Source organism: Erithacus rubecula (assembly GCF_903797595.1).
Source record: "Erithacus rubecula genome assembly, chromosome: Z".
In the NCBI taxonomy this organism is placed as follows: domain Eukaryota; kingdom Metazoa; phylum Chordata; class Aves; order Passeriformes; family Muscicapidae; genus Erithacus; species Erithacus rubecula.
The window spans coordinates 21,780,126-21,807,651 of NC_136661.1; the positions used below are offsets into that span (position 1 = coordinate 21,780,126).

Consider the following 27,526-nt stretch of genomic DNA (forward strand, 5'->3'; position numbering starts at 1 on the left):
GACAGAAGGAAAAGAGATACAAATCCTACTTTCTACTAAATCAAACCTAATTTTATTACGATTCTAAGAAGTTTATTTAATGTGCAGTGATATAGGAACACAAAGTTGTTTTCTAATGCTATGAGTGTCACAAGTACATTCTGCTCTTGGTTCCAGTATTTGAGAACCACTGAGGAACACAATACCTCTAGAAACAAACCTCTAGAAAAAAGCAGAATGTTAATAGGACCTTAGACTTGAAGACTTAAATGTCATAAAGATGAATCTTCTGTTTCAAATACACTGCTGTTTATTTAGACAAAGTGATTTTTGGTGCTTCTTTTAAGGACTTATTCTTCTTGTCAGTGATGAAAACAAGTAAATTGAAGAAAAAACCCCAGAAAACTTGTCATATCCAGCTTGCAAAAATTACATTAAACTGAATCAAGCTGTGCACCTGTGTTCTTAATCTACTTCACTTCTCTAATCTCCCCATCTTCTCAAGACTGATTACACAACATACCTTAGTTACTGACAATATGAAGTGTTAGACCAAACAGCCAATAGCTGTGTTTCTAGTGGATCCAGACTGAAATAATAGCTCAGAAAGTTCTGTTTACTAAGAAAGGTGAAACTCAGTCATGCATAAAACAGTGAATGTGGCATTTGTGAGATAATATCTATTAATCTGAAGCCTGTATCACACTGTTTGAATTGGGCACTATGAATATCAACAAGTTAAGTTCATAAATATATTCTTGGATATTTTGAGAATTGTAGAGAGAAATTTTGATCTTTAGGCCTAACACTAGGAATCCCCTGACACATGAACAGTAATGTGCAGGGGATGATTGTACAGCAAGACACCTAGTACTTTTGAATTTTAGGAATAATTTAGAGAGAAATGTAAGCCTTCTGATTGTGTAAAGTTATTTATGAAGAATCACTTCATTTTTAATTACTGAAGTGATCAAGAATTCAGGTTCAATCCTGCTATCAATTACTAGTGTTGAAATGTTTAGTGTTCTTTGACATAATTTAATAAGATCCAATCATAGCATAAACACAGTTTTTGTACTGCAGTTATGCAAGGAAAGTAATTATTTATAGTTTTATTTGTAGGTCCAGCAAACCCTACAGATGAACCATAGAGGTGGTTTTGTACATAAATTAACGTGAGAAGTGACTGCACAAGAAGTGCCTAAAAGTTCATGCTACAAATCCTTATAGTCTATTATAGAAACTGCTATAAAATAGTGAATCAGAATTAGCTGTCAAATGGGAAACACTGTACAAAGCCTGTGAAATTGTGATCCAGATTTGAAAGTAGCCCTCTAAATTGTTATGTGCCTGATAAGGCTGTGTGTTCTGTCTTATTCAGGGAGAACTTTAAGTCCTGCAAACCCAGTTTTAAATTCTCGCTTCATAGGGCCTCCTATTATGAAATATCAGTTGATGATGGTCCTTGGGAGAAACAGAAGAGTTCAGGGCTTAATGTGTGTACTGGAACAGGATCAAAAGCATGGTGAGTACATGTTGCTGCTTTGGCAGAAAATACCATTTCAGATAAGCTAGATGAACCTATTTGTCCCATGCATTTTGTCCTTACTGGGTGAGTCGGTCTAACATTGTCACTGTCAAGATGGCTCAGAGCTGTTCCAGCTGTATGAGAAGAGCAGGGCACTCATTGTTTGTGGTATGGAGAGAAGCCTTGAAATGGTAAGGAGCTGTAGCACTGGGACAGAAGTTTGCCTTAGGTGTAATTTCAGTTAAAGATGTGGCATGTCACATGTGAAGATGAATGGTTGGGAGTGGTGGGGGAAAGGGATTGTGCTGTGACTTGCAGAGACTGTGCTGGGATGATCTATGAACTACTCTAGCTGGCTAAAATTTAAATGCTTAGATGGTGTAGTCCAGTAAGCTTACAAAAATCTAAGCTCTAAGAAGAACTGGAATGTATTTGGAAGCAGTGTTAAGTGTTCTCTGGCACATCTACTGTCCATTACCCTTTCAAGCCTTTTGTTTCTTTCATATTTAATTGATAGGGGACAATCTCTTTGCCAAAACACTCTCTTAAATAAAGATGGCAATATCTGCAGAGAACAGTGCTAACTTAATTAGAGGGATAAATTATTTAAACTTCAGTTTAAACATGCAGTACTGCATGTAAGTTGAGTCAATTTAGTTTTGAGATGCAAAAGATGTGTTTGTACTCATAATTTTAAGTTGTACAATAGGCACTGGATTTATGTAGCAGACTAAGATGAACTAAACCAGAAGCTTTTAATGAAATTCAAAAATGAGTATTCATGCTGTAACCATGGTTACTGGGTTTTGCTCTTCATTGTAATTCAGAATTTTGTATTCAGGCAGCATAGCTTAGTCCTGGAGCCTGCCAAGGATGAAATTGGCAGACTGCTAGGGAAACTTTCCTAGTCTTTAGTACCTTGGGAAAGTACAGTCTTAATTCAGTGCTATTCTTTTGCATTTCATTTGCTTATACACTCTGTGCTGAGCATACTCAGAACCAGGGATCAAGCTCCAGGATTTCCCCTCTCCTTTGCTGTAATGAGTATGTGTTGCTGGACTTCTCTAAACTGAGGCCAATCCTCAGTGGAGTGATCTCCCTTAGCCTGTTGTCTCTCCTGGAATTTCAGACTTGCTGGTACTGAGAGACATTTAAATGTCCAGGTGCTTTCCAGCTGCCAAAACTTGTGTAAAAGGATATCTTGATAGCATCTGCTCAGGCTTGCAGGTAGGCAGTAGGTGTAAGAGAGAGAGCCTTGGACAGCCATGCTCAGCAGCTCTGTGTCAGATAGGGGTGCAGTGGATCTGTATTGCAGTCTGGGGCATTTTACTGCCATGACAGAAGTGCTGGACTGAGGATTTCAAAATATATTGAGTCACAAGCATGTGAGATCTTCACAGCACTGCTACACAGTGGCTGTGGTTAGCACCTATTCCCTTTTGAGTGTGGGCAGAGGAGGAGACTTTTTTTTGGAGTTTTGCCTTAGTTCAGAATGAGGCTATGCTGACTTGTTCATCCAAATGTGTCAAATGCACAAGTGTCTGATCTGTTTCTTTTCCATCTACACCAGTTCTTGTGAGATTTAAGACCACATCTTAGATAAAAATAAAGAGGTAATGTGTTGAGAATAAATCAATTAGCAAGGATTGGATAGACAGGGTAAGAACACAATCTCTAGAACTGTCGTGGTTCTGTTTTTTAATGCAGACTTAATTCTGCAGTTATTGGGGTTTTAAGGCAGGGGGATTATTGACAAGGAGACTATATCTCATGCTTTTCTTTCCTGAAAACCTTGCTTAATGGATTTTTAAGGTTTACAAGGTAGATGCCAAAGCAAGAGTTGATTTAAGACTTTTTTTAATAATAAACTGTTAATCAGCTCACGCTTAATAACATTCTGTTCCCTCCCCAAATGTTGAATTTAGTTTTTCATCAGTGTGGAAGATTTTTTGGTTTTGCTCAGTTTTTGTCCTAAGTTGTACGGCTTAGCAAACAAGACTTCTTCTCTGTCTAGGTCCTATAATATTAACAAGGTTGCACATCAAGCTATTGAAGAGATCCTTAAGATTGGTGAGTGAACAATGTGGCATTAGTAGCCAAGTTTACATAAAGATACATCTGTCTAACTGGGGCTCTTTCTCTTGGCTTAACAGCAAAAGAGCGCGGAAGTTTGAATATGCCATTGAACACGGAACTGGTACAGAAAGGTTAGTGAAAAAGGCAAGATTTTTTTTTTAAGTATCTTTGGCCAGTTCATTTTGTTTGTATTCTGTACCACTCAGCTTTCAGTGTTTTAGCACTCTTGCAGTAATAGTCTGTCTTACATTAATTAGGCACAGTTGGCGAACAATGTCTTACTTGAAATAAAAGCATTTATTTAGACTTCTGTATATCCACTTCAGGAGAAAATCCTCTTCCTGAAATTTCAAACAGTTAGTATTTAATCATCAGAAGAGAGCTGTTGAGTGTTCATCATGCAGTAGAACTGAAAGGAGTCTTCCCTAAAAGTTTTGGTTTTTTTTTTTTAATGTAAAGACTATTAAACATCTGACAAGTCTTGATGTTCCCTCTTGATAGAGAAGCCAGTCTTCCCTGGAGGAATGTGTGTTTCTGAAAGTAATTCATTTTGTCTGGGAAAACTAATGTCTGACTCCTCTGCTTACAGTAACAAATGATTACAATGAATCTCTGCTCTACAGTCCAGAGGAACCAAAGATGTTTTTCAGTGTTCGAGAGCCTATTGTAAACAGAGTTTTCTCAAGTAGCCGTCAGCGTGGCTTCTCTTCAAAGTAAGTGTTGGCTGCAATAGCAAAGAGTTACTTCATTCTGTGTATCTGTCAAAGTATGAGCAATCCAGGACTTTGCCTTGAAGTGTTTCAACATCCAGTTTGTGCTTTGAATTACTTGAGTATTGTTCTAGTAACAGCGGGATGAAAATGTTTCCTAGTAGTGTTATGGCTTTTTAATGTTTGATCCCTGCACAATCTTACAGAATAAAAGAATCTCACTGTGCCCAGTTTTGGATATGTGCCATTTCTCAGTATGAAACACAGACATTGACAAACTAGAGTGAATTCAGGAAATGGCACTGGGAGTATAAGGGGACCAGAACAAATGATTTTTAGGAAAGACTCAACCAGTGCTTCCCTTCAGCCTGGAGGAGACAAGACTAAGGGGGAATCCAGTTGCTGTCTTCAGCTACCAAAGTGTGGTTTCAGAGGAGACTTGAGTTAAACCCATTTCAGAGCAGAGTAATGCAATAACCATAATTTTATAGGATGTAAGATTCTGATTAAAGAAAAAAAAATTTCACAGTGAAAATAGTCCAGCAGTCAACCAGATTTTCTCTATAGATTGTCTCATCACTGTTCCTGGATATACTCAAAACTTGCCTGGGCAACGTCTTAAGCAACCTAAACACATCACTCAAGTAAGGCCTGCTTTGAGCAGAAGGTTGGACTAAACACATTTCCAAATTGAATTATTTGCTAATTCATCATTTTAACTTAGGGCACTTGGGCCAGTGGAGGTTTAGATTGAGCATTAGGAAACATGGGAAAGGTTGTGAAGCAATGGCACATGATGCCCATGAAAGTAGTGGAATCATCATCCCTGAAGGTATTTAAAGACATGTAGGCATGGCACCTGCAGACATATTGGTGGGTTTGGTAGTGCTTGTTTAATGGTTGAACTCAATGATCTTGCATATATTTCTTAATCTAAATTATTTTATTATGTGTAGAGCTTAAATATAAGCATGTGCAGCCATTAGTTATATGATCAGAATAACTGAACAACTGAACAATAACATAGAAACTATTGAAAGCAATACAGTATTTCAATTGTAATTAAATGTAAATTCAACCTTTTGTATCAAAGCAAATGTCTAAAGGAGCTCTGAGCCAAATTCTTTATTTTGTCTTGTCCAGCTCTAAAAGAAAAACCTTAAATTTTATAAGATTAGATTTTAACTTATTAAATATGGTACAGTCAGACTCCAATATTGACATTAATATGCTGCAGTTCTGAGCTTTGTGTTTGTAATTACTTTCCCTCTCTCTGAATGATTAACGTAGCAAAATAAATTACATTAATGTTCAAATATTTTAATCTTAAGGGCTGCTGTTTGAAAATATATATTCATATAATAAGATCACATATTGGAATTCTAAATTCTAATTTAAATTGTAAACTTTTCTGTTAAGATTAAGTAAATAGCAGCTAATTGGGATCATCAGTAGCTTTCTTTAAAAGTTACACCTAAGCTTCAGCTTTCAACACCAAGTGTAATATTGCTCAGACTGGGAGCAATGGGCTCCATTGGCCAACTCCTTCAGTCCTCTATGGACTCTGTCCATACAAAGCTGATAACTTGAGGGGTTTAGGCTTCATCCCATGCTAAGTGGAGCTTAAGCATTTACTGGCCCAAGCAAAAGAATGTCCCAGAACCAGTTTTATTGTTAAGTGTTGGTGTGAAATAGTTAAATTTGTAAGCTGTTTTGTGACACCTTCCTTGTTGGGTTTTTGCAGGGTCTGTGTCCGTTCCCGTTGTTGGGATGCTTGTATGGTTGTGGATGGAGGAACATCTTTTGAGTTCAATGATGGGGCAATAGCTTCAATATTGATTGACACAGAGGATTCACTGTGCACTGTTCTGCTGGAAGAATGAAGGACCATGATGTCTTCTGCTGAAACATTTATGGATCCATAGAGGGAAACCATGGGGATATCACAATGCTGCATTATATTGGAAGTTGGCCTTTTCAGATGCAAGAGCATTTGGAGGAAGCTTGAAATGCTTTTCATTCCTTTGGGTTGGGGAATCATTAGCCTGATATTTAAGCTCTTTTTGCATCTAGTGTAAAATATGTCTGAAGTGTTACCTCTAACTTCCGTGAAAATTGACATTTTAACCTGTAAGGCAAACATGAAAGCTTTGTAAACACAGGTAAATGGTTCAAGTATTAAGTCAGTAGCATTAAATATTCAAATGTACAGTTTTTTAGTAACAGTCTGGGACTGATGAAACTAAATACTTCATACATACACTTTTGTAGAGAAGTTGACTGTCAAACTAGCAATTTGATGCAAGGATATATAGATTTTGGTAAACCATGATGTTGATGTAAAAGAAATGAAAATACAAATCTTTTGTATGCTTTTAAAAAATTGTACAACTTTGTAGTTTCATACAACTTGTAGCAATTTTTTTTTTGTTCTTCGAGTATTTTTTCTACTTTGTAGGCTTATATCAAGAGTGTAAGTCTGGTTTAATGCATCTTGAATGAGGTAGCTTTTATCTTTTTTGTTTGGCTAGATAGGGACTTGAGACCCAAAGGTTTTCTTCACTCCTTCATGAGGGATATACAAATCATAGAAATCATGTTGTAGTAGGATAAATTCCTTCACTGAATGGATTAACTGGAAGGCAGATGATCAGAGACACTAGTGTATGTAATTGGCTATCATTAAGAAATAGATCTGGCCTTATTAAGTTGAATGGTTTGGAATTGTAGGTTTTGAATTTCTTACATTTAAAGAAGAATGAGAGATACTGGCTAGTACAATTTGGAGCACCAGCTAATGCCTGTGTCTTCCAGTTTTCCCAGCATGTTTTTACCTTCTCCAGAAAATTTAAATTTCCAATCCTATGCTGAGTTCTAGTAATATGCAAATGACAACAAATTAATTTCATGTCTCTGCTTGTTAGATAATCAAGCTGATAATAGAAAAAAACCCAAAAAACTCTGATTAAAGAAGAGCAAGTAACCTTTGAAATCTTTTAGAGAGACTGTGAACTGTGACTGCCTTTTGAAATATATGTTTATAATGGCATAGATGAGGCAGAATCTGACTAAACAAATATTCCTACAGCAGGAACTCTTCTGCTACATGACTTGAAAATAGTATGTTTTGCCTACTACAGATTTTCCAAGAGTGAGTTGTCTTCAAATGGCTTTTGAATGAAGAGACTTCTGTAACTTCTGAGGTGTTCTCAGATCTAACAGAAGTGTGGCCAGTCAGGCAGTGTGTGTATTGCCACTTGCAAAATGTAAACTGCTCTTTTGGAGGAAATGGACAAAGGGTTTTTTCCTTCCACACTTGAGAGTGAATAGAACTGAAAATGTGATTTAGAGGATATTGATTTGACCAGACCATTCAGTTCTAGAAAAATGTGAAATTGATGCAGATGTCTGAATAAGCTATCACTGTGTACATTTCACCTTCTAAGTGTGCTGCAGGGTTATTTACACTTTCAGGTGGTTGTGATTGTGCACCCAGAGGGCAGAGTCAAAGTTGCCAAATTAGATGTCAAAAATTGCTAAGTTCAGGAACTATTGGAATAAAGATCTTAATGTCTAAAATAATGTGCAAAGTTTGTCTAAAGGTAAAGACATGAAACACTAATTTTTCCAAAAGTTGTGTGCACACAGATTAGGGTGTTCTAAGTTATTCTCAATCCATCTGTAACCAGTTAGGGATTGTTTATTATGTGCCTCTGTCAAATACACCAGTCAGTCAGTATGTTGCTAGGATTCAAAAAATCCCCAAGCCCACCAATGCCATTAACACTAATTTATTATTTCCTACGACTCTACCACTCTTAGATCAGATTTAGATATTGAACACGTGCACAGCAAATCTAGGCAGAAATTCTTTCCCCTGCTTATTTAGACATTTGTGTGCTGTAATGTTTTAATTGAGACTGGTTAGTCTGATCAGTAACCATACCTCTTAAACATGCTTGTCATTCCTTATTATGAATGTCAAGGTTAAAAGGCAATGTTTTCGGGCCCTACAGTCCCAGAGTATGATCTAGATGAGGACTTAGTAAACTTTCACAGTCAAATTCCTAATTTAGCAAAATGGAAGCCTGACCTACTCATGAGTGGCCTCTACTGGTTTTGTCTGTATTTAAATTCCAATTCTGTTGAAGCGTTTACTGGTGAATGCTTAAACTGACTAGGATGATTCAGAAATCTATAATTAAAAGTAAGCAGCTACCTTTTTTTTTTTTTTTCTTAAAGAACCATAGGACCCTTTTTAAGGATCCTTTATGATGAAGAATTGCAGTACAGACAACTTACTTAGTAGACAACATTCCAGGAGAGGACTGAGTCTTGGTTTAACACTGATTTAATCTGCACAGACTGGCAGTGACTTTTGCACCCCTTCTACTTGCTGAGTCAAGTCCATGGTATTTTCATTCAGCACTAGTCTGCACTGTGTTCTGCTCAACTAGACCTGTTATTCTTTTTTTTTTTTTTTTCCCCCAAGTGGTGTTTATACATTATATAATAAAAATTAAAAGGTTAATTGATAAATGAAGCCATCCTGTGCCTTATTTCAACCTTCAAAAGTGTTTCATGTACTCAGTTTCTTCTGTTTCAGGTAGTTTTTAATGGTTTGTGAGTCTTCATGCAGTTATATGTAGTACAGAGACTTAAACAATGTAGCAGGTTCTGTTATAGAATGCTTAGGGCTACGTATTATTTCCCTTAGCATAGGGGCAGTTGAGCACCTTATTCAGAGGGCTTTCATAGTATGTCTGCTACAGCTGCCAGCAGTGATGCTGATCCCTCTCCAACACTGAACCTGGTATGTAAAATTACTCCTTGTAATTAAAAGGCCGACTGCTGTTCCAATTCTGCACAGGCTTAAAAGCATACTCTAATAAATGCTGAAAGAGTTTATGACAGCACACTGTCCTTTAAACCACCATCAATGACACTGTACTGGGAGAAATTTCTTTTTGACCCATGACACAAAGTTGGTGCCAAATTCAGAAAAGAAATCTCCCATCCATCAGTCATTTTGTACAATCTAGCAATTTCTAAGATCTCTCTTAAATGCAAGAGAAGATGCATGAAGTTACATTGTGCATAAGGACAAAAATATACAGTAATGCTGTGCTACAGAGATGTACTTTTTCTTCTTAAGGTATGCTTCAAGGGCAGCAAACAGGCAGTAGAATATTCTGTATCATCCAACCTCCTATCATTCCTCCAACTTTCACAAGGTATGTTGCCCATTAACTCCTCTGTAAGGGATACAAACCCACTATTAACACTATTACTTACACTGTTAAATTTAATAAAAAACAAACCAGCTTAGATTACCAACATAATGCTTTATTTACTATGTTCTACAAAGTCAAGTTGAATATCAAATTCTAGTACTCATACAGTCTTTCCACAGTAATTAATCTGTTCTCCATTATCAGATACTGATTCCTGAATGCTGTCTTGAGACTGCAAAAAGCTATAAAAAGCTATATCTATGCAAAGGCCTACAGTAATATGTTGGCTGCTCTTAAAAATATCCACGAATAAATTCAGCTGTTTGCTTATTGCATTCATGGGAAAACAGCAGCATGTTTATGTCCTATGGAGGGTCCAAGTTTTGCCCTCAGAATAATCAGCTTAAACACCTGCTGGAACATTCTAGGTTTATGCATGAGGACCCTGATAACAGATGCAAATGAAAGGTTTATTTAAAAGTCATTACCTGTCCCTATCCTTTATTTGGCTTTTTTTATCCTTTGTGGACAAGTTACTCAGCTTCTCCTATGACTTTCAACACTAGACAATAGTGGTTAGTGATACAAATACAAGAAGTGAAGTGCTACTACAAACTAATATAAAAGAGAAATTAATGTCTCTTGATAGCACCAAAGCATCTCTTCCTTACACAGCAGTCCCAGTTTCTGGTTTTTGGTCCTATCTAGAATTCTTTGATCCCTCCTCTGGCGAAACTCCTACCAATCTATCAGCTGCAGTTGAAAGATCATATCTGTGATCATGCTCACAGAAGCTACATTAAGTTTCTGAAATGTGTAATCAGAAAACCTAGGACCACAACATGAAATAATTCTGAATGGGCTTTTCAGACTGTATTTGGCTAACAAGGCTACTCAAGACAGAAGTTTCCTTTGTGCCCTCCTAAATATACTATAGCTCCTTTATGCTGCTTAGCTGCTTCTGTGTAGATATCCCCAATTTAATGTTTTCAAGTTTATTTCAGTCATCCTACTGTACCTTTTCTTCAGTTATGTAGGTGAATAGATTTAATACATAAGAATTCATTTTGAATTCTGCAAATTCCTTAATCAACCTTATAAAGATATATGGCACCTCTGCAAGCTGTTTCAGAAGCTGCAGACAATTGCTAGAGGCTGGCATTACTTAATTACAGTGGTTTGTTTCATAATATTTTTTTTTTAAAGATCCCCTCAAAAAAAAAAAAAAGACTGAAAGAAATATTCTGTAATTGCTCACAGACCATCAGATTTCTAAAGACTTTACATACAATGTATGCAAAAAAAAAAGGCTATAAAATATTATGAAACAGCATTAGAGTGTAAGACCAAGTTAGGCAGTAACAGTACTATGACAAAAGGTGCTCCAGCCCTTTTTTTTCCTAAGGAGCTTCAATGCACAGTGTGTCCATGGCATCCGGTGCATTGTACATGATCACAAGAAACTAGGATTTCTCAGTGTCAATCTGCATTTGATGCCCCAAATCTCATGGCTCTTTTTATTGCCAACAGTTGGCCTTGCAATGCTGGTGAAGTGTGAACCATTGATCTTCACATCAGGCAGTGCTTCCTCGAGGAGCTGCAGGGAGCTATCAGTCACTATTCCAAATACCTGAAGAGTCTTCAGTGTTCGAATTTCACCAAGCTCTCTAGAAAGACAAAAATATGAAATAATCATGAAACTGGAAACATCTTTTCAGGTTTTTCAGCCTGTACCCAAGCTAGATAACTCCATTTCTACTCATTTTTAGAAGAGGGTAAACTACTTAAGCACATACTTAAATGAAACTAGTACTTAGCACTGGTACTTCAGGAAACTAGCTGAGTAAATTACTTCTTTGCTAATATCTCTCACAGACTGAAAACTGATTCTTCTTTCATATCCTCGGACTTCAAAATCTAGAACAAGTGAAGGATATTGCCAACATGAAGATCCAGGATGTGGCTCAGAAGACACAAGCCCCCCCCAGTACTATCAGTCTCCAATTTGTAGCAATACAAATTTTCCTGGGTAAGTAGCCAGACCCAGCTTCTTGATTGCTTTACATTTTCCCAGTCATCATCTGAACTGTGTATCTTATCCAGCAGGCACTGGACAAAATCAAAAAGCTGAGACACATGCTGCCACAGCAAAGGTTCAGATTCTCATTTTCAACAGTCCTCTTCCTCTCAATCTTTTTTCTTATTGTTAGCCATTTCCTTCGTGTTGACATCTTTCCTGAAAGTATTGTGATTGAAAGCTTCTATACTAATAAAGGGCAGGATGACCTCACTCTATGCCATGTTTCAGTCACAATCAATAACTGATAAAGCAAACATACACAGCTTACTAGTCCAGCCAGTACTGTGAATTCTGCCAGATTGTCCAAACCTTGCTGCACACTCAGACATCAATACTGGTCACTGGCAGGCTGCAACCTCCCATGCCAGCAATGAGTACCACTGGTATAATGCCACTAACAAAGACACAAGGAATGCATAGAGCAGCCAGTTCTGTAAGTACAGACTGACACAATGAAAGATTATCTCAGCTTTGGTTCCAGTCTGGATTCTTAAAGGCTACAGGTTCGAGCAGACAGGTTATTTTATCTTAGTTTTATTCCAAATTCCTCATACCCTTAAGTTTTTTGAAACAGAACTTGAAATTCTAAACCTAAAATAAAGCAAATTCAAATTAACTTACCCTCTGCATGAACAGCAAACCAAAGGTAATTAGGGGTTACTTACACTAAGGCAGCAGGTGATATCTGATAACATCGGCTAAGACACAGGTGTTGTAGGAACACAAGTTGCTTAAAATACTGGAAGCACTCAGGCTTTAACATCATGCTGTCACTGTACAGAGAACACATTAATGAAGGTTTAAGTATACAGCAGCAGTAAATTTGCTATTTTGAAAACTCAGGCAGAGGAATTTATTGAATAACTGTATTTCCTACCACCAAAATGTTTTTTCATTTGGAAGCAATCCATGTCTCGTGTATGTGTGAGGCAAGGGAAGGGGCAAGTGAAGCAGCAGCTTCTCTTCATACAGATACTCTGCAGCAGAACTTATACCATGAATAGGCAAGTTCTTCAGAGATTTCAAAATACTGTAATTGACTAGGTCAAAACCAAAATACACCTTTTTTTACAGCTACATGACCAAGTAACATACTTGTATTAGAGATGACTTAAACCCTCTCTAGGATGCTAGGCTAATGAACTGTAGGCATCTAAATGCTTCCTTCCACTATACCTATCAATTACCATATCTTGTTAGTTAACAAATCCTGTAGGTATCTGACATTTATGCTGGGATAACAAAGACATCTTCAATTACTTACCAGCTCCAGATTAGGTCATGCCAAATACTAAATCTTTTGTAAGTTTAGCTAGAGTAGTACTTTCTGGATGTGCAATGCTACACAACCTTCCCTCAGTGCTAATCCCCTGAACCACAATGATTTAAGAACTGGCCACACAGGTCTTCTTACCTGAGATCTAAATGGACAAGCAAAGGACATCTCTCTACCAGCATTTTCACATCTGAAAAGAAGTCACACAGAGTCCCTCTTTCAGTAACAAGATGGATATGCTTTACACAACATACTCATGTCTACACATGTTCATTTATATCTTTTCTACTAAACAGAAAGCCTTTTTCTACAACTGAAGCACAACTTTTAAACTAAAAGATATATGCCTAAGACTTACAGCATACATGGATTTCTTTTAACCCTCAGCAAAACAGATAAATTTCATTCAGCAAATTATGCCTAGAAGTCAGTTGCATAAATCATCAACTTAAAAAGACAGTAATTCCAATGGTATTTTTGTGACATTTACTGAAACATAGTAATGGTGAGCTGTGTGAAATACTTACATGTAGTAAAAAAGTAACAACAATTTTCCATGCATCAAATACCCTTTAAGAGCACCAAATCCTTTAGGCATCTCCTAAATTCTTTCCTTATGGCAAAAAGTTATGGTTTTCCTGATTTAAGCTGTAATTTTTTTTACTTTCTTTTCATTGTCTGCAAATAGCACTGTAGTTCAGGTATCACCTAAAAGTCATTGCAAGGTGCTCAACAACATGCAAGAGAATTTTGGTATTTCAGAATTCATGTGCAGAAACTAAACAAAACAATGCCTTAATTATGATGTTTAATGTACTATTCAAGTCTTATGCCTGATAAATTGCACTGAACCAGACGAAAGTTACTCAGGAAAAGTATCAGCACATGGTCTCTAATGGCTCAATCAGAAGGCCCAAGGTTCAAATTTCGGATTTGGAAAAGATTATGTAGCATATTTGTTTATGGGTTTGGGGCTGAGATAAGATTTGCCACAAAGAGAATGCATGAAGGGATCTGTGAGATATTTAAACAGAAATGAGAGGTCACACCCTGCATGTTATCCCATGCCCTACTGTCATATTCACTCATTGCAAAAATTGAATTCTCTTTACTAAAAAAGGACTTTCACCCTTTAGCTATGCTTTTGTTCATTTTGATGTACTCTCCCCCAAATCTTGACTTATCTGCATTTTCTATAACCTTCCAACTTAGTCAAACTTTTCTTTCTAGAACTATTAGCAAGTAAATTGTTAAATGTTGATTCCTGGTATTATTTGCCTTCCAAATTGACTGGCATCTGGATGTCAGTCTGAAACTCAAGCACTTACTATGACTGTTCTCTTTTAGAAGATGCTTTCAGCAGACACAACAGCAGAAGCCTTAGAAAGCTTTCAGATACTGTTCCTGGAGCTAATTCATAGCACACAGTCCTGCTTCCAGGACTTACTTCACAAATAAAGGCTCTTCCTTTCAGCTGAAGAAATGAGTTTTCACTTGACTTTTCCTAAATTCAGAAGAAAAATCATCTCATCCTTCATAGTAGGAGTCTCTGACAGTAATAACTTAAAACTATCCAAGAGCACAAAAGTTGCTGTTCATACATGATTCTTGTATAAAGAGTGAATGCCAACCAGAAGAAAACGTAAAGCCTGCTGCTTCATCCCATAGTGGGACAAAGGTTTGTAACGCTGTTGTTTACCTGCTATTTGTAGATTCTCTCTGTATCCACTTAAATTTAACTGTGTGACCTTGGAAGTAATGTGACTGACTGCTGCTTTGACGTGAGAGGCTGTGAATTCACACCAGGACAAGTTCAGCTCCTCCAGCCTAAAAACAAATAGAGAGAGATGTTAACAAGAATGGCTGAAACACAGTTCAAGTTTTGGTATTTTCCATTACAGCTGACACTTTTAAAGGAAATACTTGTAACATGCCTACTGCCAACTTACTGTATTCATGACTAGGGATTCTAGTATGACAATAACTAAGCTCTAATGAATGGAGCAGGTTACCCACCGAAATCTGTCTTTGGAGGTTTTCAAGATCCAATCAGAGAACATCCTCATTCACCTGGATAATGCTAACTTTAGACCCTGGTCTGGGAAAAGGGTTAAAGTGACTTCCCAAAGCCACTTTTAACTGAAATGATTTGGTAATATCTTAGGAAGTGAAGGCTCTCTCCAGAAACTGCCACAAGGAGACACTGTCTTTTCATCGGGTTTGTGACCTGAATCTGTTACAACTGAACAGATGGTCACACTGAGAAGAAAAACCACCATCCACTATTAGCATTGGTCAGATAAGCAATTAATCCTAAACAGCATAAAATAATTCATAGTTTTATATAAACACTGGTCATGCTGTGAGCTCAACTCTCCTTATGTGCTTGATTACCTACAGCCTGTCACCATGGGGCTGGGACAAAGTATTGTTCTGTATGCAGGTGTTGTAGCAGTGACCAAGGGACAAGGATACAGTGAATACACAACTACAGCATTTAGCTGGCACTCTCTACATAAAATGAAAAAACAGTTATAATGCCACTAGCATTCCTAGGATCAGGTTTGCCATCTGTTATTCACTGCGCACTGCACAGACTGCCATCCCCTAAAGAGCTCATGATTTGCGTAATCAGACCCAGTAACTCACAATTTGATTTAAAAAAACATGCTCTACAGAAGGATTGATTATGCATGTTGTCCTGCGGGTCACAGGAAATCAGCAGAAAGCCTGGGAGATAAATCCCGAATTCACCGGGGCCCAGCTCAGTGACGTTCTGCCAGCAGATGTTTAACCACTGGAGCTGTCAGTCTGAACACAGCCCCTCGTAAACTAGAACACTACTGAAGGATTATTCTACCACAGAAAGGGACAGTGTTCTCAGCCACTCATGCTGCACTCTGACAGCAAAGGGAGCTCTGGAACTCCACCTTCCAGTTTCAAAACACACACTTTGTAAGAATCACATACTATTTTCATAAAGAAAATCAAATTTACATGATATCAAAGGAACACAAATGGGGTTTATTCACCAAAAAGATGATTCAGAAAACTCATTAAAAACTGCTGAAGTAAATCTTTGCTATTAAAGAAGAAAATAGCTTGATGGAAAGAAATTACCTGACTATTCAGCTAATAATCAACTGTTAGGTATCTAGGAACAAAACCAGACACATGAAAAAATTACATTAAAAAAGTATTAGATACAAGAACAACTGGGATGCCCAAGAAAAAGATAAATCCTTTCTCTCAGGAATAGCAAAACCTGGTTTTGTCTTACATAGAACAGCTGCTCAACATCAGCTCCAAGGCTTCAGCAAAAAACCCTGAGCACCCGCAGAGATTTAGTCGTATCAAATTGGGATTTCTAGCAATGCTCCTGTAGAGAGAGAGAGAAAAAAAGAAAAACCTGATAAAATTTACATGTTGGAACATTGATTGCTTTGCTAGAATGTAATTATTTTTAAGAGTTAATTTCCTGGACAAGGAATTGTTCATAAAACATGATGTACCGCATCTTTAACCAACCTGAGTCACTAAGGGTCTCAGCTCTGTACTTGGTACATCAAAGCACAACATTAAAAGGGATACCTGTCCATTTACTTGATGCTGCTGACAAGTCTGCACATTTATAAACTACTAAGTCCACAAGGAAATGGCTTATTTTCACGTTCTCCTGTTGTATGCCAATAAACATACACCCCAACTTATCAGAGATGACTACACCTCTACAAAAGACAAAGCAAAACATCCCATTTCTGATATCACCCCTCTCCAAGGTGGAGGTTATTCCAGGACAAAAATCTATGTCCAAATAGCATCCCCTGAATGCATTTGTTTGCAAGACTAGAGCACACATGCAGTTAGCAAAACCTGGAAAAACTCTTATATTCAGTATGTACATTTGTTCAGAAGGCAATAGAAATTCATCAGTAGTGCTTGATTAGTACCCAATTTTCAGACAGATTTAACTGTTACTACTGACTGTATTAAAAGCTACACTCTACTGGTTTGCTTGTACTCTGGTTGCCCCTCCCTGGAGTGAGGAAGGCATTAGAAAGAAGAACACCAGAGTCTCTGTCATCTGACCTATGGTCTCTGGCACCTCCACAATCCCCCGGTGTGAATGAACAGGTTGACTGCACACCCATTAGTGTCTTTGCAGTTGAACCAAAAAATACTTCTGCTTGACAGAATCTGCAATTTACCAGGACTTCAGAAGTTCAACAAAAAAGTGACCAACACTGCAGAAGCACAATGGGCACCTGGTGGGAGAACTACAGAGAGCCTTTTTAATAGAAAAGAACCTGCACACCACACATGAAGGTCTCTTGGGAGCACAAAAATGAAAAATAAAAGCAGCTCTGCTGTATATCTTAGCTATGGGAATATGGATAGAAGCCCTAGAGATGACCAGCTTTTCTAACCTCCTGCTACTCTGGAGAACTGGAGGGAAAATAAAAAAAAAAAAGCACCTAAAATTGGCCATTTCAAAAGACTCCCATAATGAACAACTTTCCACTGCATTCTTTCATTAGCCTGCACAAAATGATAGCACCAAACAGAAGGTATTAACTGAATATTCCCAAACATGCCACTCACTTGATGACATTGTCAGAAAGCACTAGACCCTCCAAACTGAGGTTCTGCAGCTTTTCACATAGACAAAGAATACTGTGGAGATCTGCAGCAGACACTGTGCAGTTTGACAAATCCATGTGCTGAATTTTAAGAAGACTAAAAAAAAAAAAAAAAAAAAAATTAAGGTTACTAAAATTGCATTAAAATCTGCTCCACAACACAAATATACCCCATACACTAAAAGCATGCAAAACTTGCAAAAAATACTTCTACTGATTCCTTGTAACACCTGAAAGCCTATGCTGCTAGAGTTAACTGATTTTTTTGCACGTACCACATAATGCTGGAGATTATGATAATTCTTTGCTCTACAAGAAACAAACTGCAAGGGCACTATGGTACTTGGTATTTTAAAATAAATCACATCAACTTTATTTTAAATAACAGACAGATGAGTGCAGGCCCTCCTATTTCAACACAGGCTTAACTACTGATTAGTTCTTCCACACTCCAGGGACAGCACAAACATTGCTACTGGTTGCTATTACCTTAAAACCAAGGACACACAGACTGTGAATATCTGAGACACAGTTTTAGGGTCCAGAACACACAGAAAAAGCCTTACTTGCTAGTTTTAAACAATGGATCCCCAATGCAAGATCTTGGGCAGCGGAACACAGTAACACCTGCAGGCAGCAACTGTCCAAGCACTCCTGGCAGCAGATTCCCACCAGTCAAATCAAGAGTCTGCCAGAGAGATTCATCAAACCTGGGGCACAGAGTTTTACTTGTTAGTGAGCTCAAATGGGTAACAGGTCAATGCTGTAAGTACAACCACAGAAAGTTTTCAGTGTCAAAAACAGATCGAGAGAAGGGAAAGCGATTTAATAGACTACAATAATGTTGAAACATGTGAGGTATCTTTTGGTTATACATACCCACACACGGCCTAAATTGAATTATATATATATGCATATGTAAATAAGATGAGAACCAGACCATTTAACAGTCTGTGGAAACAAAGATTTGCCTTAGTACTAAATGACAAGATGTAATACTCACGAAAGTCGATGCCATCTCTTGCAAATCATCGAAACTTTCAGCAAATCCTTTAAGGGCAAATAGGCAAAGATTGCCAAAAGCAGTTCATCTGGAAGTGCATCCAAAGAAATACCTTTAGGGAAAGAGCAAAACAGATTCTAGTCAAAGCTGGCTCATTTTTGCCTGCTGGGCAGATGCCTTGTTTGGTTTGGCTGCTAAAAGCCCTTCTATGGATTCTCTGTAGGCTACACTTCAGACATCAGCCCCACTATTCATCTCCCTTGCAGCTCACCACTGTAGGAAGCCATTTTTCCATCTTTGCCTAGGCATGTCTGGTAAATGCACAGGTTCCTATAATACCAACCTTGTATACATAGTAAAGCCATTGACACTACTCACATACTCACTTGGGGAACAAGAGAGCCTTAGCTACTGCCTTTGTAATCTAACACTTGAATGATTCTCTCGGGTTTTTCCTCCCCTCTGCTGAAATGCCCACTCTTCCTACACATGCAAAGGTCCCAGAAGAGAGCTCAAGATAAGCCATGCTTCTGTGTGATACACAGAAAAAATCAGGTACTACAAATTGCTTCTTAAAACATGCATGGTATTACCACTCCAAGAATTATGTTAAACAATGTGGTGCAATCACAGCTTCTCTCGGGGCTCTAGAAGGTGTCATGATTCACATGGGAGATTTCTGGGTGGTGGAACTCAGTAACAGCTGCTTTTGACCCAGCACTCCATCTTATATAAAAACAGGACTGTCTGAAGGCATTCCTACCTTCTGTGTGACAGCATAATGCCTGGAGAGAGCTGCTTATTTATTTTGCATCCCATACTTATCCAGACTAAAATCCACATTTTGACATCAGGGAAAGAAACACCCCTTTCAAGAGTTCTAGAGCCCTACTCGTTCTCATTCCAGCCCAGCCGCCTTCCAGCCTTTGATGTGCTTTCCCTGTAGCTCTTGGCTCTCTGGCACAGTCCCTCACACTGCTCATTTCCATCAGGAGTTGGGACACAGCCCCACTGACCTCAGCCTCCACTCCTTATCTACCTTTCTACTCCTGCTTCCAAACAGGTAACTTTTGATTGACTTTAGGTTTAGACTGATTGATTTCAGCTTGCTTTTTCTCTGTGTGCTTTAGCCATCTAATTACTAGAGTGAACACTGCCAACTTTGCCAACTTTGTCACACTTTTGCTTTTATATTAAACCTACTATTGCTGCCGATTCTTTGAGCGATCTTAAAACACTGATTCACAACACAGCCTTGCTGGGACAAAGTGCCACCTATGGCAGACACACAAGAGCAAACAGGCACAGGGACATGCAGCACAACCCCCAGCACACACACACAGGTGATCATGGGGTTAGGCAGCAGAGAATCACGCTTTTCATAGGCCACAATTCTGGAGCCACACACACCACCCCTGTTAAAGGCATACATAAAAAAAGATTTATCACCCCAAGCCGGAAAGCCACTAGATCTCAAAGTGGCATTCTGCTGGGTTAGGGCAAAAGAAGTAAACAATAAAGCAGGGCGAGCGTGTGATGCCCGCTCTCCATCTGTACTGCAGCAGAACCTGGACCGCGGTGACAGTACCTGACTCTGCCTCTCGGAGCAGCCATGGCCGGCGCACGATAATAAAGTCCTTTTCGCCGTCCTTCACCTTCTGCCGTTTTGGAGGAGGGTAGGACGACGACATTAGCAGGTCCTGTGGTGTGTTTTCATTACCCAGGTTGTCTTTTTTAACGACCGACACTCCCATCCCCGAGGCAGGCTCCGAGGTCTTGCCGGGGTCCCATTCCAAGCTGGTGGAAATATTAGTGCTAGAGGATGGGATCTCCTGGAGGTGCTTTCTGCAGACACAGCAAAAACCAGAGGCACTGAGGGCACTGCCAGACTGACACCACAGGCAGGATGGGGATCCCTGAAGCATTCCAGCGACACGCAGGGCGACTAAGGGTGGGATCTGCGGGCGCGGGGAGCACAAGCCGCGGCCAGAGCGCAGGCGTGTGCCGAGTCCGGCAGATTTCGGGGAAGAGCCCGCCAGGGACTGAGCGCGCCCCGCTCCCGGATGGGGCGGGCGAGGGACCGGCGAGCGGAGCCAATGGAGGCGGCGAGATAGGGCAGCCTCGCAACACCACCAAACCGGGACAGAGCCGCGGCGGCACCGGGCGGGACCCTCGCACGGCGGGGCGGGTGCCCGGCAGGCGGGGGGAGCTCTCCCCGCTGCGGGCGGGAGAGCCGGCCCGCGGGTCCGCGCACGCCCGCCAGCGCCAAGGGCCGAGCCCCCCCGCTCCGCCGGGAGCGCACACGCACCGTGCGATCCCGCACCGCCCCCACGGCCGGGAGCCCCTTCCCGCTCCCCGTACCGCTCACGGGGCTCCCACGCACAGACCCTCAGCCGCCCCCGCGCAGCCGGGGGACCCGAGGGGGCCCGCGAACGCTCCCGCGCAGCCCCGGCGCCACGAGGCTCCCGCGCAGCCCAGCAGCCGTACTCGTACGCCCGCGTTTCCCGGCGCGTCCCGGCGCATCCCCGCGTCCCGGCGTTCCCGCGTCCCGGTACCCCCGTACCTGTACATGGCGCTGGGAGACCCGCGCGCGCCTCCGCGCGCCGCGCGCCCCGCGCCTTTCAGCACCGCGCCATCCCGGCGGCGGCCGGAAGCCGCAGCGGCGTGAGCGCAGAAACTGCCGGGAGTTGTAGTTCGCAGCCCTGTGCCCGCCCCGGGGCGGGGCCGTGCCGGGCCGGCGGCGACGGGCGGCGAATGGCGGCGGCTCCGACGCGGAAGAAGCGGGGAGCGGCTGCCGCTCCCTGCGCCACGCTCTGAGCCCGGTGCCGGCCGGGATGGCGGGCGGCGGAGCCCCGCGGGGGACGCGACGCTGAGCGGCGGCTCGGCCGTGGTGAGGCGGCGGCGGCGGCGGGCGGGACGCGGGGCCGGGCGGAGCGGGGCCGCAGTGCCGAGTCACGGCCGGGCCGGTTCTCTCGAGCGGGGACGAGAGCCGGGTGGGAAGCGGCAGCCCCCGGACACGTCCCCTGTGACAAGGACGCGTCGGGAAGGGCGGTCGCGGGGCAGCGCGGGGTGCGGGCGGTCGGTTCGCTTCCAGGCTGGAATCCCGAGTGTTCCCTCCCGCCAGGGCCCCGGGCAGGTATCGCGGGGCCGCGCGGGCTCCGTGTCCCTGGCGCTCGCTGCCGTGCCGCACAGGCCGCGCCCGCCGCTGGCACGATTCCTCCCGGGAGGTTTTCTCTGGGAACACTGAAACTGCCCGTGTGCGGCCGGTCCTGACCCTCACCATGCCTGGTCAAAAAGATCCTGCAGTCTTTTCACGCCGTGTTTCACAGCCCGCGGGAATTCCAGCAATGCAGGTCTTACTGCGGTGGTTTATTTTCCCCAAAGTGCTTGTTTTGAAATTGATGGGGATGGAGAACTAATTCTGAACACCCCTACAACCCCGCTCTTAGTGAACTAAGTGCTTGCAAATGCTGTCCTTTGTTTACTGCATAACGATGGAGAGACATGCCTGTAAAATTGAGGGTGGTAATGGAACCCGTGGCAAACAGTACACGACTTCAGGTCACATACAGAGAATGATATGACTCAAGTTAACATTCATATAATCTTAAAAAAATGTTTTTTACCGTTTCCGATTTTAACTTAAGTCATGGATCCGTTGTTCAAAGATTATTTAAGCATATAATAAATGAGAAAGAGGTGAAATTTTGGTTTAAAAAAGAAAAAGCTGAGTTTATTTCAGCTTTTCTGCAGCCTCTTTTTTCTTTGTGAATCATGTCACTCTTCTTTATTAATGTATGGGAAATTGAGAGATGATTTTCCGGAAAATCCGAATGTTTTTTAGACTCTGGAAACTGGCAAATAGTCTGTTTGCCTGAATGCAGTGTTGGGCAGCAGTCATATGACTGCCCTACTGACACCTGCTTTGTGTGAGTGCATTAGTCTGGTAGCCCAGATAGCGATTTCTATTCTTTTTTTAGATTCTGCTTGCAACTGTACAGTGGTTGTATTTGATTCTATTTCAGTTCCTACAATCAGTGAGCTATTTTCTTCTATGTGTTATTTTCAGCATACTTCCCTAAACTCTTTGAAAACTTCAGCCCCTGTGGTACTTAATCTATTAAAAATTGGACTTGGAGATCTTTTGCAACCTTAATGATTCTGTGATCCTGTAGTGAAGTACAAGGCAGCACCATGTAAAGCAAATGAGCTTGCCATGGTTTTGTACTGTTGGTCTCTGCTTGTATTTGAACACAAAAATCTTAATGTTCCTTGGTCAAGGGTTTGTCTTGTATTTAGTGCTACTGAGTGGAACCTAGTCTCCTGCAAAATCAGAGAGTACTGCTATTTTGAGTGGTCTCAGCATGGCTTTTTTTTTTATTATTATTAGAGGATAGAAAACTTGTTTGCTAAAGATCGATCTGTTGTCAGTTAAACATTTATTTAATTTAAAATTTTTCTTCATTGCGAAATAGTTGAACTGACAGGTACTAATAAAGTATCAGTCAGTATATAGACTGACTGATATCTTGGAAGAACAAAGCCATGTGAATTGCTTTCTTCACTAATCTCAGAGGTTGTTTCTCTCAAATTGTGCAATCAGATAATTTCTCTGGTTGGTTTTCTTGGGCAGTTTGTGGCAATTTTCTTTCTTTAGATAGCTTCCTCACTGTACAGAAATAAAGAAGCTCTTTGTTGTCTGTTTATAAATACTTACTATTTTCCCCAAGCTTTTAGGGCCAGTGTGTAATAATAAAGTAAACAGAAAAACCCAAACCTACCAACCAAACAAAACCCAGGATGCTACCCCTCCCCTAAACCTGAAACCAACCTGAAATAAATCCCCTCAACACACTATGCAGACTGGGATATTAAAATGGCTGAAGGGACTTCTGTGTTGTTGGTTTGCCACTTGTTCTTCTCTGTTTATAAGTTCTGAAATGTAAGTTAGTCCATTTTGTTGTTTTAAGATGCAAGTCCCAAGGGCTCTTGGTGTGGGGCAGTTCTATCAGTACTCGAGGCTGTAGTCTACTACTGCATGTCTGTAGAGTAAAGCCTTTCTTTATGATTCCTAGCAGCATAATTTTGCTGAGCAGGGCAGGCTTCAGAAACCAAACACTGGGTTTTTTGTCAAGTGAAATATGCTGGTAGAACCTCAGTAAGTACTAGCAGATTGTTTCCTGACAGAAAGGCAGAAGGTCATCATTGAACAGGCCACTGATATGTTGCTGGAGATGGCAGCTTTTGTACTTGCAGGTGAGTTGTGAATTCAGCTTGAAGTGGGAGATGCTGTTGCCCAGATGGGGTTTTTTTAGGTTTTTTTGTATGCTAAAGCTCTCAGTTCTGTCCCTGACTGTCTCTGGAAGGGATCTTCCATAGTTGGGCAACTTTTTTGGTGACAGGTTTTGATCTTTAAAAATACGAAGTAAAGCTGCTTGGTTTCTCGGTGCTTCAACTGAAATATCCAAAATGTCTAGAAATGCAGCTTTTTTTTTTGCTTTTTTTTTTTTTGCTTTTTTTTTTTTTTTTGTCTCTACCTGAGAATGCTTGAAGAACAAGGAAAAAAAAGTATTTAGTATTCTGGAAGTGTTATGACAGACAGGAAAACCAGAAGCATGGTAGCTGTCTTTATTAATAGTGTTTGAGGGACAGACAGAGCTTGCAGATTGGCAGACTCCTCTTCTTTTTGAATTCCTGGAAAAAAAAATTCTGGCGCTAAAACTATTTGTAAGTATATAGTATAATAAGTGAGTAAAAGACAGCATCAATTTGTCAAGGACAAATAGTTGAAGTAATCTAATCTATTTCATTAATGACTGATAGACCTGCTGTATATAAGCGGATCAGTTTATAATCTTATATATTGCTTAGTAGGACTTTGATTCTGCTCTTAGGATGTTTTTACTTGGGAAAGAAAACTGAGAAGTGCCACTGTTGTGACTAAGGAGGCCATTCCCTTGTCAAATACTTTTAACAGTTTTCAGTTTCCCTAATGAAATAGTATGATGGTTAAAACTATTGAAGGCACAAAACTAGGAGAAGTTTACAGATTCTGAAAGTGGTAGTGTAAATCAAAATATCTTAAAGGATTTGAAAACATGTGAGGGGGAAACGGCTACAGCCGAGCAGAGTTTTCTGCCTGTGTGTAGCAGGAGCAATGAACCACAGAAATACAAGATAGAGAAGTAGTGTTATGTTTCCTGGAGGGAGAGAACTTGGAGGCATTAATAAAGCTGAATTTGTGAAGGAAATATCCTATTCCTATTTATACTTTTTAGTGAGGCGTGTGGAACAGAGTTTACCCTCTGTTCAGGCCTCCTCAGGCACTTGCTGGGAGACTGGGGGAATCCTTCACAGATATGCTTAGCTCCTTCTAGACCTTGTTTAAGAATATAATGTTAGAGTGTCTTTGTTAAATTTGCTGCTGTATTAAAGCTCTAAGAAAGTGTGGGGTTTTTCATTCTCTGCTGTTTCATTTAGTAACTTGAGATTTCTGTACTGGGCAGAGGAGTTAGTTCATTTGTAATGTAGATGTCATGAGAGCAGTTACTCTTAGGTTGGCAGGGTAATTTAATACTGTTGATAGTAGGAAATCTATCATATAAAGGGAATTAAGGCTGAACTGAGCTTTTTATAATGCATGTAGTGTTAGTAGCTGGATAAATAAAAAATTTTAACTGATTTTTTCTGTGTCTGAAAAGAAGCAGGTAAATCATAAGCTAACACAAGAGCATGTTCTTGTATTTTATTGGTTAAGTTGTGCTTCCTGTGCCAGTATTTCAGCTTTTAATCTTATTGTATTAATCTGTAATTGCCTGGTTGTTCAGAAGCTGAGTTTGCCAATAAATACTTCTCCATTCATGGTGAGGGCTCTTGTTACTTTGTCATTTATTTAATAGGAGCATCTTTTAAGCCATTTAAGGTTGTATAGTACTAGAGAGCTCATCTGAAGTAGTTATTTCAAGACAACATTTTTTTTAGTGATTCTGGAATTTCAACCAGCTGATACCAGGTAGGTGTATGCCAATGGTGAGATAGCTGTCTAAACAAAGAGATGGAACAAGGTGATAGGTAAGGAGCTTACCTTTCTTTGAGCTAACAACCAACTTCAGTGGCAAATGCTGCTTTCCACAGGAAGGCATGGCTTTATATGCTGCAGTAATACATTTTAAGGCATGATTCTAGTAGCACAGGTGCAGATATGTCTGCACTCTTGGGTTGGATTTAGTTCACCAGAAGAGCTCCTCTCAGGCATTGAATTTCTCACTTTGTGGATTTTCTTCCATTTAATCTTTCTGTGTGGAGAGCTGATTTTAAATGGTTTCTATCTAAAAACTTTAAATTGTTGTTTTGAAAATATGTATACATTAATTCAAAATAATTCTGGTTTTAGCTTTAGTGTTTTGGAAAAACAGGCCTTTCTTTTTGTGTTTTGAGATTAAAATAGGAACCAGGTAAGAACATAAAGATGTATTTTACCGATAATTGCAAAGTAACTTTTGTCTTTGAAAGTAAGTTAAGTTGTGGTAGGAATCAATTCCCTCTTCAATTTAGCATATGCAATACATTTTTATAATACTTCTGGAAGTACCCTCATGATAATAACTGAGTGCAGCGTCTTGCACAAAAACTTTTTACCTTCTGTTTTGGTAGAAGCTTTTTAGGTGTGACTGTAATAAAACTTTGTGACTAATGAAGTGTGTGCTGTATAATTTTTTTGTTTACATAGCAAAAGGTGTGGCTGTAATGGGCATGAAAAGCTGCATGCCAGATAGCAGTGCCTTAATGAAGCTGATACATAATTGTTTTGTTTTTTGTACTTCTGTGGAATTTGCTGCTATACTGTAAATATAAAAGACTTCTCAAAGGAAACAAGAATAGTGCAATAGAGCAGTCAGGGGCTTTCTTGGAATAAGTGGTTGAGAAATGGGTGGGATATCCTGAGTTTTTAATGTACAAATGATCTATCTAAAATAGGATACATACAGATAGTAAGGTGATGGTTTGTCCTAATGGAAGTGTTGATAGTTTGATAAACATGCTTGATGAAAGGCAGAAAAGAAGAAGTGTGTGTATCTTTGACTAGAAACAGGAAGGTAACACGAGTTATTTTCAGAATACAGAATGCTCTGTGTGTCACAGTCAGTACGGAGTGAACAGACTGCTCTTACTGTTTGCAGTTCAAATCTGAGAGCAGAAAATGGGGAGAAACAAATTTTGTTGGCGAAAAAAGTCAAAGAATAATTGTTCCTCTCTGTTCTTAAGGTAGTAATGGGATCACAAACTTTAGAGGTTTTTTAGTGTAAATAAGAGTTTTTACTGCTTAATGCACTCAAGCATAACAGATCTGCTTAAGCAGTTTACTGAGAAATTAGTAAAAGAAGTGGCTCACTTTGTCAAGTTCTAAAGGGGTCTAAAAGTAAGTAGAGGGAAATTTCAATAATAGCATTTCTTTTAAATCTCTAGAAAAGTGGAAATACTGGAAGTCTTAGCAGCAAAGCCATAGCAAAAACTTTTTCACTAAATCAAACCAGCTAAATGTTAACCTTGATAGAGAGACAAGTCAGACAGGCAGCAGTAATAAACTTTTTTTTTTTAATAATACATAAAATACCTGTGCTAAAATGATGCTTATTAAAAAGGTCTGAAGCAGTTTAAATAAAAATATAACAAATTAGTGAAATTTTCTGGATTTGTGCAGCTCACTGTCCCTTTGCATAATAGCTTGTCTGTGTGAAGCTGTATGAACTTTCTTAGAGCAGTCCTGATGGTAATAGAGTAACTAAACACAGAAGGACGAGCAAAGCAAAAATACGTCGTGGCAAACTACACCAAATGAATTGAGACCCTTGTTTCTCTAAAATAACACAGCAGGAGTAGGAAGGTGAATTAAAATTCTTGAAATTTCAGACCTAAAAGAGGTGCATTACAAGTAAACTAACATAGCTTGCTGTATTTTTATGCTCTATTAACTCTTAGGTACAGACTTTAAATATGTAT

General features: G+C 39.9%; 3 protein-coding genes across 7 annotated transcripts in view; 2 read left to right on the forward strand and 1 right to left on the reverse strand.

The window, feature by feature from the left end:
• NADK2 (NAD kinase 2, mitochondrial) overlaps positions 1-8,832 on the forward strand; it is a 33,592-nt gene extending 24,760 nt beyond the window's left edge. Inside the window, exons 8-12 of one of the 2 annotated variants that reach the window (XM_079330627.1) lie at positions 1,361-1,504; positions 3,522-3,577; positions 3,661-3,714; positions 4,173-4,296; positions 6,038-8,832. In XM_079330627.1, the coding sequence (XP_079186753.1) occupies positions 1,361-1,504; positions 3,522-3,577; positions 3,661-3,714; positions 4,173-4,296; positions 6,038-6,176 (517 nt within the window). In that variant the 3' untranslated portion in view covers positions 6,177-8,832. The remainder of the gene's footprint in view (positions 1-1,360; positions 1,505-3,521; positions 3,578-3,660; positions 3,715-4,172; positions 4,297-6,037) is intronic. The other variant, XM_079330626.1, reaches the window with a different exon arrangement.
• A 786-nt stretch (positions 8,833-9,618) lies between these two features.
• On the reverse strand, positions 9,619-21,213 carry SKP2 (S-phase kinase associated protein 2). 3 transcript variants are annotated; one of them, XM_079330322.1, is made up of 10 exons: positions 21,090-21,213; positions 20,115-20,371; positions 18,527-18,638; positions 18,090-18,233; positions 17,486-17,620; positions 16,164-16,262; positions 14,583-14,710; positions 13,022-13,073; positions 12,273-12,380; positions 9,619-11,194 (listed from the first exon to the last, which is right to left on the reverse strand). In XM_079330322.1, the coding sequence occupies exons 1-10, from the start codon at positions 21,095-21,097 to the stop codon at positions 10,981-10,983; spliced, it is 1,257 nt and encodes a 418-aa protein (XP_079186448.1). In that variant the 5' UTR covers positions 21,098-21,213; the 3' UTR covers positions 9,619-10,980. The 3 variants fall into 3 exon arrangements, with proteins under 3 accessions (XP_079186448.1, XP_079186449.1, XP_079186447.1); XM_079330323.1 differs by having other exon boundaries at positions 20,115-20,323; positions 21,090-21,173; XM_079330321.1 differs by lacking the exon at positions 21,090-21,213 and having other exon boundaries at positions 20,115-20,639.
• A 15-nt stretch (positions 21,214-21,228) lies between these two features.
• LMBRD2 (LMBR1 domain containing 2) overlaps positions 21,229-27,526 on the forward strand; it is a 34,823-nt gene continuing 28,525 nt past the window's right edge. The window contains exon 1 of one of the 2 annotated variants that reach the window (XM_079330319.1): positions 21,229-21,416. The gene's annotated coding sequence lies outside the window, so the exon portion shown is untranslated. Of the gene's footprint in view, positions 21,417-22,539; positions 22,564-27,526 lie in introns of those variants that run through there. The other variant, XM_079330320.1, reaches the window with a different exon arrangement.